Genomic DNA, 13111 nt, shown 5'->3' on the forward strand with positions numbered 1-13111 from the left:
GTTATGCACAGACACATAACTAATGCAAGTTACCTACATTCTATGGGCTTGATTACTGTGGGTGTGATAAAAAACACCTATTAGTAGCAGGTGGGGATTGACATACAGATTTTGGTGTTTAACGGTCCAAAATCTGCATGACACAGTAACTATTTTATACTCCCAAGAAAGGTTGACGTATGCAATAATCATCGATGCATTAAATATCTAGCAACTTGTAGTTCCAACCGTGCGTATACAGGGTGTATGTACGCTCGTGTCGGAATATACCAACTCGTAATGAGGGCCTAAGTGAAGTATTTTCTACAGTTTGTAACGAAATGCGTACTTGTTTACAACCTAGGGTGTACTGGATAGACTGAAGCCGCAACCGTCGCAATATGTCTCCTATACCTGCATTAACCAAATTCTTGCATCTCTTAGTTTATCTTTACCTTTTTAATTGTCATGATTGTATTTGTAACTGTTTAGTGTGCAATTCTGCTTATGTAACGTACTTGGTTCTATTGTAAAGCGCTCTGACACATTTGGGGAAAGTCCGCGCTACATAAGACTGCCTTTAATAAATAAATAAATAAATAAATAAAACCGTGAAAGCAAATACTGAGAGCCGACATGAAAAGGAAGAAAGGCGCGCCGCTCGAGATGTTGTGACCTTCTTATCTGTTGTATTTTTAACAAGCTGGACACTCGCCGCGATCTCTCCCCTTTCTGCTCCTTCTTTCTGGGGAGTTAAGCCGGTGTCAGCGGGTGAGTGCATCAATCATCGACGGATCAGCAGCTCTGGGGAGGAGAGGAAACTCAAGGGGGCGGACTGAACTGAGCCGGGGGAGCAGGGGAGGGGCAGAGAACGGAGAAAAAAAACTATCCCAGGTCTAGGAATAAGGGAGAAATGGGTTTGTGAAAGTTCACCCGTCACTTCTTCTGCCTCTCCAGCTTACACTCTTCAGCCTCATTTTCTGAGTGAACACACACAGGGCCGCAACCGCGTCTGCTCTGCTGCTGGCAGGGTACACGGCGAAAGACTGGCATCTGTGGGACTCGCAGCATCTCATCCCCCAGACGACAAGCACACCCGGGTGCGGAGGGCAAGCATAGACACCGGCAGCCTTAGCATCAGATAAGGCAGAAGGGGAGGGGATCAAGAGAGAAGCAAAGAGCTCCAGGGTGTCCATTGTGCACTGCTGCCCTCCCAGCACAAGGGAGCTGTCAGATCTGTGTTCAGGGGAGGGACGTGTGCAAGAAACCGGAGTGAACTGTGGCTGGGAAAAGACAGTGGCATCTTTCGGTGGAGTTAGAGACGAGTATAGGGAGACAGCAAGCTCAGTCACCAGAGGGAGCAGGCATTGTACAAGATCTTTGAAAGAGGAGTGGAAATCCCGCACACGAACTGATCTCGGAGGCAGAGTGAAAGGAGAACGTGGTGCTGGTAATCCCGGCGACGCCTCCAGCGCACCAAGTGAGCAGAGTCAGCGAGATGTCTCCACTGCTGCAGTGCCCTCTTTTGCTGTTGCTGCTAAACCTTTTCCTGCTCGCTGGAATGAAGGCACAGAAACTCTCCGCCATCACGGTAAGGGCTGCTGAGTGTATGGAGGGAAATTCCCTCCTTGTAGATCTGATGCGTGTGATATAGCAGGACTTGCAGCTTTGCGCGCCCCTTTAGCACCCCAGTCTGGGAGGCTGGGAACCCGTGTGCCCGTGGGCCGCTCCCCCATCCTGGCCCAAATCGCTCTGGCATTTCAGATGCATGCAGGCAGGAGAGGGACAGCTCTAGTTACCGTATTCAGTATTTTAGTTTCCTGGCACGGTCATCTTTTTAAGTTTGTGAAACCTCGTGAGGGTGGGTGGCGGGGTGTTGGTGTACAGCATGCAGCGACACGCCTGTACGGTGACAGCCGAGTTACTTATCGCCGGTTTTGCTTCACTTCTGTCAGTGAAAGTATGCAAGTTCAACTTTTTGTTATTCATTTTGACTTTGCGGCAAAGTATATTCTAGTCAGATTTTGCAAAGACCTTTATTTACTTCCTTTGAGCTGATACGCGCCGACTGTCCCATAGTGGCAGCCTCATTCACTGTGACCAGGAGGGCTTTTGTACACCCACGAGCGGCCGACAACGGCTCCTCACCTGCCCTCAATAAACACAATTTCGAGACAAAAACTGTAAATACTTTAGATAACAGCAGATCCGAATAACGCTCTGCTAGCACCGTCATCGATTAAACACATGTTAAGGACAGGTAGCCAGAAAGGACGATCTAAATGACCTGACAAATGGAGACGTGCATTCCCCTCTTAAACGTGTGTGGCACCGATGATGGTGCTAGCAGAGTCCCCTGATCACAGAGGTTGCTATGTGGGAAGCGCAATGCTTAACTGGAGCCGTGGTTGCAGGTAGGACCCACCGGCACACTTTTTTGGGGACCGGGACATATTTTTAATCATCAGACTTTCTGCTAGAGCGAGAGTGAGTGAGAAAAGCAGCAATATGTGAAAGCAGGAGGAAGTCAAAGACAGAAAAATAGTGGCAAATGGAGAATGCAGGGATGAAAAGTAAACCTACAAGGGTGGAAGGGACAGAAAGAGTACAGTACATTGGTGGATGAAAAGCGGCACGAGGTGAAAAAAGTATAGACAGTCTTGGTATTTAGCAATCCCGACATTAAGCACCGACGCCGGCATGCCTCCTAGAAAAATGTCCCCGCCCCAACCTAATTTTTTTACAAGTAAAGCGCTGGGGAGACTCCAAATGTTGGCATTTATTATAACGGACATTGTCAGAACACATGGCACTCCAGGGCTTAGAAATATTCGTGGAGGATACACACGTTTTATTCTGACGTTCGTGCAATAGCCCCCTCCCACCCCCCACACACTGCAGGTACTGCGGAGTCCACACTCAGTGGGCTTTTTTGGAGGGATAATGCGTTCACTGATGTTTTGCGTGGAAGGCTGGGTGGACGGGTGTTGCAGTCCCAAAGCCAGGCACAATTGGGATCAACGTTGACTACTGCAGACAGAGGCTGAGCAGACTCCTCCACTCACTTTCATCAGCACCAGCAGTTTGCAAAGGAGCGGATGTACCGCGGGTCCCTAGGCGGATTAGTGGCCCGAGCAGTGCAGTTTAGGGATGAGGACACACTGAGCATTTCAGAGCCTTGGGGTGGCGCTATTGGCAGTTCATGGTTACTGTCATGTCCTTTTAGAAGGGGCTTAAATAGTACAGCCATGACAATAGCGCTGGGGGCCAACCCCTTCTGTTTGTGGTAAAAACAAATAACATACTGTAAAAACACCAACATACACTCTGATGGGAGTAAAGGGCAGTATATTAAATAATTAAAATTTCAAGTCCCATTCGCAGGAGACCTATTTATTTATTCATGAGCGATAATCATGATGAAGTAAGTGTCTTTTAGACCTTAAATGGTGCAGGTACTGAACCATGTCATGGGTAGTCTCAACTTGTTGCTGGAATAAGAATTTGCCTTGAAAAAAGCAAAAGACAAGAGGCATTTGGCAAAACAGGAGCAGCTGGTTTAATTAAACGCTTTTGCTGGAAAACATCCACAGAAACGAGTCTGTGGACTGTCTCAACATACACTCATTCTGAATACAATTATATACAGTTTTTGGAGCATCATAAAACAATGTCAATGTTACTTTAGAGAAAGGAATGCAGGTCTAGTATGGGGTGTAAATCAGGCCACTGGAAAATGAATGCAGGTGGGTTTCGACCTTGCATGAACACAATGAGGCCCAGTGGATAAAGTGTCCAAATGTCAGGTATGGGGGGGGGGGGGGGGTGGGAGTGATTGCTGCATGTTCTGTTTGTGCTGTGCTCTGGGTGGCTGAGTTTTCCTAACTTAATGTGGCATCTAACTTTATGGTGTTTTAATGTGTGCACCCTTCTGACCATATGTGCTTTATTGGGGGCAATCTCCTGGGACCATTGTGGTTTTGCAACCTATCTGTGGGACTAATCTGTGTTTTTCCCGTTCGTGTGTTTGTCCGGCTAGTAAGGTGCCATCCCACCTGTGATCTGTCATCAATAGCCTCAGATTTAGGTCACAGGGCCTGCCTGGCCAAGTATTTCTAACTTGGGGTTGATGGAGAGGTCATCTTGGGAAATTTCGACAACAGTGACTTGATCTCGTTTTTAAATATTCATGTATCGTTGTGTAGATTGACATCAATAATAGCAAACTTGCTGCCATTGTGTATTGTTTGGCCTTCCATCAGGTGGGCCTGGCCTGAGAGAGCAGTCTCTTGTGCCAGGGGTATGGATCACAAGGCAAGCAGGGGACATGATACCCATATTCTGCAAAAGATTACACACAGGCAGTTTTGAAATCCCCCTGGAGCTTATTGCTAAGTGGTAATGCTGGAGAGACCTTACTGGATATTTCACGACCATGTTAAATAGGAAGCAGAAACGAGATACACAATGCTTTCTGGGCCTTTAGGGGCAGATAGTTACACCTGTTTTCAACATTGGAGTGAGGTGAATCATTTACTCTATCATGAGAAAGACCGCACTTGAGCAACCTACTGACTAGGGATTGAAATATTTACATTTCTTTGAATGGACTGCCATGATATGGATTAATAACAATTATTTGGGATTTTACAAAATAAATCTGCCTAGGTAATATATCTGGATAGTAAAGGTGCCCATCATATATTTCACGTGTATCTGAGATATTTGTAACTTTTGTTTCATTATTGGCACAAGCGCTGCTCCTGTATTTAACACTATTGTTTTTGAGCACCTTGATCCCTTATGGCACTTCCAACATTATGAATGCATAATGACATGACAATTTGTGTTGAATATAATTGAATATTCCAGACAGCTGTAGCTGTTTCAACTTTATTTAATGCAATAATTTGTTTCTGTAGGAAGCCGACACTGTATATACTATCCCAAAGTAAGGTATAGCGTGCACAGAGTCCAGTGGATCCCCAGAGGCTAAAGTAGATAATACTAATGCTCTCTTTTGTGAATGAATGAATACATTTATTGTGTGATTACTTAAAATCATTACAATATAAAATTAAAAGCATATGTCATGAATTAAAACGCAATCAGACTTTAAAGTCATAGCAGCAGGAGGATGTGTAGCCAGCCAATGCTGACTGTATGGTTGACAAATAAAGATAACATATCACCATAGTTCATTCTTTGAGTCTCTGGGAAAGTAATCCTTGCGGAGTGGAGTTTTGTTGTGGTGAAGCACATCAAACTGTTAGTCGTTCCCTTCATGTGGCATTTTTTTCTTTCAAGAGTGAATGTGCTTGGTAGATGAATTTGCTAAAATTGGCCATGTTCTTCACTGTATCCAAGATGTAAAGCTTGCAGATGGCATCCTTTGCAGTACGTGTGCCCAAAGAAAGAAGTATGGGCCTGAGGTAGATTCGGTGGGCTTGCCGCAGAGCCGGATAGCACAGGAGTATATGTGCCAGGGACTCCCTTCTGGCATGCAGTAATATCTGTAAGCGCTTTCCAGGTTGGGTATAGTTCTTTTATGGGAAGCAGGTGTAGTCTTGTAGCTAAGATCTGATATAATACTAATGCCACACATATGATCCAGGGGAGAGCAACAGGGAACATATCACTACCAATCGAAATCTTGAAACTCACTGAGGATTTGTTTTACTAGTAATCAGGTTGGTATACTGTGTAAGTGGGAAAGAGATGCTCTTAACAGACAAGAACCCTCACTCACCCAAGGTTGACATGTTTCATCATTGTGTTCCCTCCGCATATCGGGGCCAGCCGGTCCCTAATGTGGGCTGCGGCTCCCCACCTAATGTAGTGGTGTGGGGAGGAGCTGAGGTGTTTTAATTCAAAGGGATGCCACAAGATGCTGATGGAGAGTAAGGGACAGAGTGCTGTGAAAAAATGCAGGGAAAATAAAACTATTTCAAGGACTCAAATGATTTTATTAGGTAGTGTCCTTGGAGAGGATTAAAAGAACAGAGGACAGGGGGTTCATAAAAAATATCCCCCCTTAGAGGTCAACATGTTTCTGCCTTTCTTTGGCTCCAAAAGGAGTCCTTAGGTATTTGTTAGGACCAAATGTGAAACTAGACACTCTGTATGTTTGTATGCCATAATCATCTATAATATAATAAAATGGCTATACTAGCTTTTTAGGTCGAGCCTAGACGAAAGCAAAGCGAAGCTTTGCTGTCTAGGTCGACAACTTATGTAATCACTTTCAGGGGAATGTGGACAGCAGACTGTCACGAGCGTCTCCTGCCTGAGATTCTACCTCGTGAGCGCGCACGCCCAGCCCGGCGCCGTGCACGTCCCCTGCCACAGACACACACATGCACACGCAGGCAGGAAGGGCCACACACACACACAGACACACGCACGCACCCCCCCGCCGCACACACGCAGGAGCGCACCTACACACACGCACGCACGCACACATACAGAGACACCTCCCCCCCACCCCCCCCTCACCCCCCGCCGCCGCATACACAGAAGCGCCCCCGGCCGCCGCATACATAATGTAGCGATACGCAGCCCCCACGTGCTACTGCGAGGCCACCACGGACATTCTGCGAGGGTCTGATAACACTCAGGGCAACAGCAGGGCATGGGCGGAGTCCCTCGCGGGGGACTCGGTTTTTGTTGTGGGCCTCCCGGGCCTCTCGGGGCCGAGGTGGCAGGGCATGGGCGGAGTCCCACTCGGGGGACTCGATGCACCGGCAATGTGCCCCGACACCCCTCCTCTCTATTTGGGACTCACCGGGTCGGCTGGCGCTCGTGTCAGCGTTGTGTGTATTTCCGACTTTCACTTACTTCCCTTATGTACTTATTCATTTGGGCACAACAGAATTTCAGTTGCGTGCTCCAAACTTTCATTACTTTCGTTATGTACTTATTAATTTATTTAAGCACAACCGGATCTCAGCTGCGGCTCTCGACTTCAACTAACTTTACTTATGTACTCATTTATTCGGGTACAACGGGATTTCAGCTGCGTGCTCTCGACTTTCACTTACTTCCCTTATGTACTTATTACTTTATTTGAGCATAACGCGATCTCAGCTGCGTGCTTCCAACTTCCACTAACTTTCCTTATCTACTTATTTATTTCGGCACAACGAGATTTCAGCTGCGTGCTTACGACTTTCACTTACTTCCCTTATGTACTTATTTATTCAGGCACAACAAGATCTCAGCTGTGTGCTCCAGCGTTTCATTAACTTTATTTACTTGAGCCCCCACTCCGCCTCATGAAAGAGCACACCCTTTACTCCTGCCCCCTGTTGCCCCAATCCCTCCAAACCCTTTCTCATTTTCCAACCCTGCACCCGCAGCCTCCCGTAGGCTCGCTTTCCACAGACATCGCACCTAACCTCCTCATGCTCGTCCTCAACACCCCCCTCCTCCACCCACCTACTGTTGTTTCATGGACACCATGCCCCCTGCCCTGTTCTGACATGACAGTACAGTACTACTACCAAAGTAAGTTAATACTGAACTTACCTGTGGCGAACAGGCTGACAAGGACCCAATTGGGACAGTGAGGGAGGCGTGAGACTCGAAGCGAGGGGCACATTCACACGGGTTGCAACAGCATTCATGGCCTTTTGTTTACTCATTATTAACCTGCCTCGTGTTACGCATACTAATTACTAGAAGTCAGGTTGAGTAGGCAGGCTGACTTGACGCAATCTTACTCTCGTAGTGAGCTGCCTGCTGTGGCGGTGATAGTGGGCGTGGCAGTAATGAAAAAAAATGTGCGCGCGTTCTCGCACAAACTGCCTCTATCCTACCAAAATCCAGCCCAACCCAGTGTCTTACAGTCCGGTGTTCTATGATCCGCGGCCACCACAATCAAGTGTCTAAGGCTGCAGCAGCACGCAATGCAGTACCACCATTAACAATTCTATGAATTCCTAAGACCCCTAGTTCGCATCCCCGCCACCCCACATATACTTTAGCCCCCACTCCACCTCATGGAAGAGCACACCTTTCACTCCTGGCTCCCTTTGCCCACAATCCCTCCAAACGCTTTCATATTTTCCTTCCCTACGCCTGCGGCCTCCCGTGGGCCCGCCTTCCTCAGACATTGCACCTAACTTCCTCGTGCTCGTCCTCAACACCTTCCCCCTCCCCGTCCCACCTACTGTTGTCTCCTAGACACCATGCCCCATGCCCTGTTCTGACGTGACAGTACAGTACTACTACCAGAGTAAATTAGTACTAAACATACCTGTGGGGAACAGACTGACAAGGGCTCACTTGAGACAGCGGGAGGCGTGGGACGAGAGGCAGGGGCACATTCACACGGGCTGCAACAGCATTCACTGCCTTTTGTTTACTCATTTTTAACCTGCCTCGTGTTACGCATACTAATTACTACAAGTCAGGTTGAGTAGGCAGGCTGACTTGACGCAATCTTACTCTCGTAGTGAGCTGCCTGCTGTGGCGGTGATAGTGGGCGTGGCAGTAATGGAAAAAAAATGTGCGCGCGTTCTCGCACAAACTGCCTCTATCCTACCAAAATCTAGTGACGCTACCATTGTTATATCAATAGATGCACGTTACATTAATGCACGACATATTGCATTACTAATGCTATAGGTGTCACATTTCCAAAAGTTAAAAATATTCGCATTTTACATAAATAAACTATTAAGTTAGATATTTTCAAAACTACCACATAAATAAACAAATTGCTATTTACAATACTAATAACTCTAACTTTTCGAATGCGAGACCTATTGCATTGCAAATGCTTGTTCTAAAAGTGTTGTTCATTAATCCGTCATCTCCATCTGTAACACAAGAAAGAGCATGATACATTTCGCCTTTCTATATCGTAAGAACGAGTCATTACCCACAAACACTAGTGCAACCCTCCATCATTAAGTTTTAAAAGTATTGAGGAAAACATCTAAATGAACATTTACACAAATGAGGTTACCTGTGGGAGGGGACAGACTTGTACTCTCTATAGCCACTAGGTACCCTTCAACCACACCGGCACACTGAACTACAATCAAAGAGAAAAGAAACAAAGACCACAATTGCAGGGGTAACAAGCATTTACAATGCAATGGTCTCAGCATTATTAAAGGTAGAGCTATTGGCATTGCTCATGACTTTTTTTTTAAAATCCTAAATAAATTGCATTGTCATTTACATTGCCAATAGCTTAATCATTAAATAAATGGCATTGTCATTTACAATGCCAATAGCTTAATCGCTTGCAAATGCATGCCCTATTGCATTTGCACCCACACAGAGCCACCCACACAAAGCCACCCACACACACCTACAGAGCCACCCACACAGAGCCACCAACACAGAGTCATTCACATAGAGCCCCCTACACAGAGCCACCCTCACACAGACAGAGCCACCCACACATAGAGCCACCTACAAAAAAAGCTATCCACACAGAGCCACACACACACACACACACACACACACACACACACACACCCACACACACACACAGAGAGCCACAGAGACACAGACACAGAGCCCCCCCACACACACACAGAGCCCCCCCACACATAGAGCCCCCCACACACACAGAGCCCCACACACACACAGAGCCCCCACACACACAGAGCCCCCCATACACACACACAGAGCCCCACGCACACACGCACAGAGCCCCCCCCCCACACACACAGAGCCCCCCACACACACAAAGCCCCCCCACACACACACAGAGCCCCCCCCCCCACACACACAGAGCATCCCCCCCACACACACAGAGCCCCCACACACACAGAGCCCCCACACACACAGAGCCCCCCCACACACACAGAGCCACGTGCAAGGGGTAGCAATCGCACTGGCCACATGGGCCTGCTGTCAAGTGCCACGGCTCCCTCTGTAAGAAAATCTGTGCTAATCACCGTGCTGCGGAGAGCTACGACAGTATCATAGCCAGCAACGCAACTATGGAAGAGCCAGCCAAAGCGCCCTGACAGATGGGCAAACCCTGGCAAAATAAACCAATAGGTAGCACTGTCAGCAACCCAGCCATCCCAACAGCGGGCGGTGACTACTGCAGTGCCTTGTGACCAAAATACACCAAAGTGCAAGCTCGTTGCCAGCCTGCAGAGGGGGCTGCGCAGCACTGTAAGAAGAACAGGGCAAGAGCAGTCTTCCCCGGGTCAACCAACGCTCTAGTGGTCACAATTCACTGAACACCGGAGGGCACTGTTCCTTTGACATCTTGAATGGGTTACTGGTTAGAGGCGGCAGACCCGAGAGCAGAGGACAGCCCGGGACCAGGGTTCGATTCCCGGCGCGGCAGGTTTCTGGACCAGGGTCAGCGGACTCGATAATTCTCTCGCCTCGGTGCCCACTCTGATCAGCGATCACACTCGGCAACTCTGGGCATTAGCTTGCCTCATCTTCAGTAACGGCCCCACCAGACCGCTGGGGATGCCTGGTCTCACCCTGGAGATACCCTTTAAGGGACCATCTCTCAGGGAAGCCAGGAAGGGTTTCGCAGCGGTCGAAGCGCCTTGGGACCCTCCGAGTAAGTAGTGCGCTATATAAATGCCTATACATTTACATTTACATTTACATTTATCTGTTCTGCTCGCTGCAGGGATCTAGGGTGTAGTTACCTGTGTGCGTAGTGGGGGAACTAGCACCTAATTAATTGGGATACCTCTCTTGAAAATGAGAAACGTTATAGCGCTGAGAATATGTGCAGGGTTCTACTGCCTTAGCTTACCTCTATCGGACATAGCCTTCACTTGCCCAACTACGACGGGGAGGCTCTGCTGCACTAAAGCCCTGTGGTGGAAGGAGAGCACCAGGGTCTGTGTCTTCCCTCGCACCAGACCCGCTGCCAGTTAACTGCCCCAAACAGCAAGACAGACCATACTCCAGCCTCTTGCCCCTCTCGCCCCTCCCTCAGTGGTACCTCCCGGCCGCCATTAGAGGCGAGCGGAGCAATACGTCCGCGGTAGAAGCCAGGACTCGTGGAGCCGGAGGGGACGGCACAAGGAAAACACTGAGGGGGTGACAGACAAGCCTCGCATCAACCACCGCGAGCAACCACCCATTTCAATATTATTCTGCCCCATGTGGTTCATTAATACAGCTTCCCTCCCCCCCGCCTTTCAGCGCAGAGTTGAGCACCCGAGTTCGCAGCAAGCGAGGCGAAATCACAGGGGGGTTGAGAGGGGGCTGGCAGAGAGATCTGAGACCAATTGCGTGCCCCTAGGCCTTTCCAATGAGTCTGTCAACAAGGCCATGTTATGTCAAAGTACCCCAAACTGCCAGCCACTACGGCCTTACCCAAAAACATAGCCAGCAGTAGCAGCTGCTCATCCGAGGCAGCTATCCTTACAGTCCCAGACTAGGGGTTGGTGGGGGCATGGTCAGCAGAGCCTTGAAAAAAACTAAGTTCCACCCAAGCCTTGGCAGGGATTGGCTGCCGCATTCCCTGGGCGGTCTCACACACGCAATACTGCGAGGGCGAAGGGTAGCATGTTACTCCTCCCGTCACATATTCTTGTTATGGGACTGGAGAAGCAGCTTGTCAATCAGTCAGCCCGAACCCGCCCATGCGATCCCCTCTATTCAGCAGGCTAGGGTTAGCTTTGGACTTTATTTGGCCTCCGTCCAGCTTCAGGCAGCTACATTAATGCACGACATATTGCATTACTAATGCTATAGGTGTCACATTTCCAAAAGTTAAAAATATTCGCATTTTACATAAATAAACTATTAAGTTAGATATTTTCAAAACTACCACATAAATAAACAAATTGCTATTTACAATACTAATAACTCTAACTTTTCGAATGCGAGACCTATTGCATTGCAAATGCTTGTTCTAAAAGTGTTGTTCATTAATCCGTCATCTCCATCTGTAACACAAGAAAGAGCATGATACATTTCGCCTTTCTATATCGTAAGAACGAGTCATTACCCACAAACACTAGTGCAACCCTCCATCATTAAGTTTTAAAAGTATTGAGGAAAACATCTAAATGAACATTTACACAAATGAGGTTACCTGTGGGAGGGGACAGACTTGTACTCTCTATAGCCACTAGGTACCCTTCAACCACACCGGCACACTGAACTACAATCAAAGAGAAAAGAAACAAAGACCACAATTGCAGGGGTAACAAGCATTTACAATGCAATGGTCTCAGCATTATTAAAGGTAGAGCTATTGGCATTGCTCATGACTTTTTTTTTAAAATCCTAAATAAATTGCATTGTCATTTACATTGCCAATAGCTTAATCATTAAATAAATGGCATTGTCATTTACAATGCCAATAGCTTAATCGCTTGCAAATGCATGCCCTATTGCATTTGCACCCACACAGAGCCACCCACACAAAGCCACCCACACACACCTACAGAGCCACCCACACAGAGCCACCAACACAGAGTCATTCACATAGAGCCCCCTACACAGAGCCACCCTCACACAGACAGAGCCACCCACACATAGAGCCACCTACAAAAAAAGCTATCCACACAGAGCCACACACACACACACACACACACACACACACACACACCCACACACACACACACAGAGCCACAGAGACACAGACACAGAGCCCCCCCACACACACACAGAGCCCCCCCACACATAGAGCCCCCCACACACACAGAGCCCCACACACACACAGAGCCCCCACACACACAGAGCCCCCCATACACACACACAGAGCCCCACGCACACACGCACAGAGCCCCCCCCACACACACACAGAGCCCCCCACACACACAAAGCCCCCCCACACACACACAGAGCCCCCCCCCCCACACACACAGAGCATCCCCCCCACACACACAGAGCCCCCACACACACAGAGCCCCCACACACACAGAGCCCCCCCACACACACAGAGCCACGTGCAAGGGGTAGCAATCGCACTGGCCACATGGGCCTGCTGTCAAGTGCCACGGCTCCCTCTGTAAGAAAATCTGTGCTAATCACCGTGCTGCGGAGAGCTACGACAGTATCATAGCCAGCAACGCAACTATGGAAGAGCCAGCCAAAGCGCCCTGACAGATGGGCAAACCCTGGCAAAATAAACCAATAGGTAGCACTGTCAGCAACCCAGCCATCCCAACAGCGGGCG

General features: G+C 48.4%; 1 protein-coding gene across 3 annotated transcripts in view; it reads left to right on the forward strand.

The window, feature by feature from the left end:
* Positions 1-869: 869 nt before the first annotated feature.
* SMOC2 (SPARC related modular calcium binding 2) overlaps positions 870-13111 on the forward strand; it is a 1727408-nt gene continuing 1715166 nt past the window's right edge. For 2 of the 3 annotated variants that reach the window (XM_086927097.1, XM_086927098.1), the window contains exon 1: positions 887-1570. In XM_086927097.1, coding sequence (XP_086783223.1) covers positions 1478-1570 — 93 coding nt within the window. In that variant the 5' untranslated portion in view covers positions 887-1477. Of the gene's footprint in view, positions 1571-13111 lie in introns of all 3 variants that reach the window. The other variant, XM_086927096.1, reaches the window with a different exon arrangement.

Source organism: Lissotriton vulgaris, chromosome 6 (genome assembly GCF_964263255.1).
Source record: "Lissotriton vulgaris chromosome 6, aLisVul1.2, whole genome shotgun sequence".
NCBI classification, from domain to species: Eukaryota; Metazoa; Chordata; class Amphibia; order Caudata; family Salamandridae; genus Lissotriton; species Lissotriton vulgaris.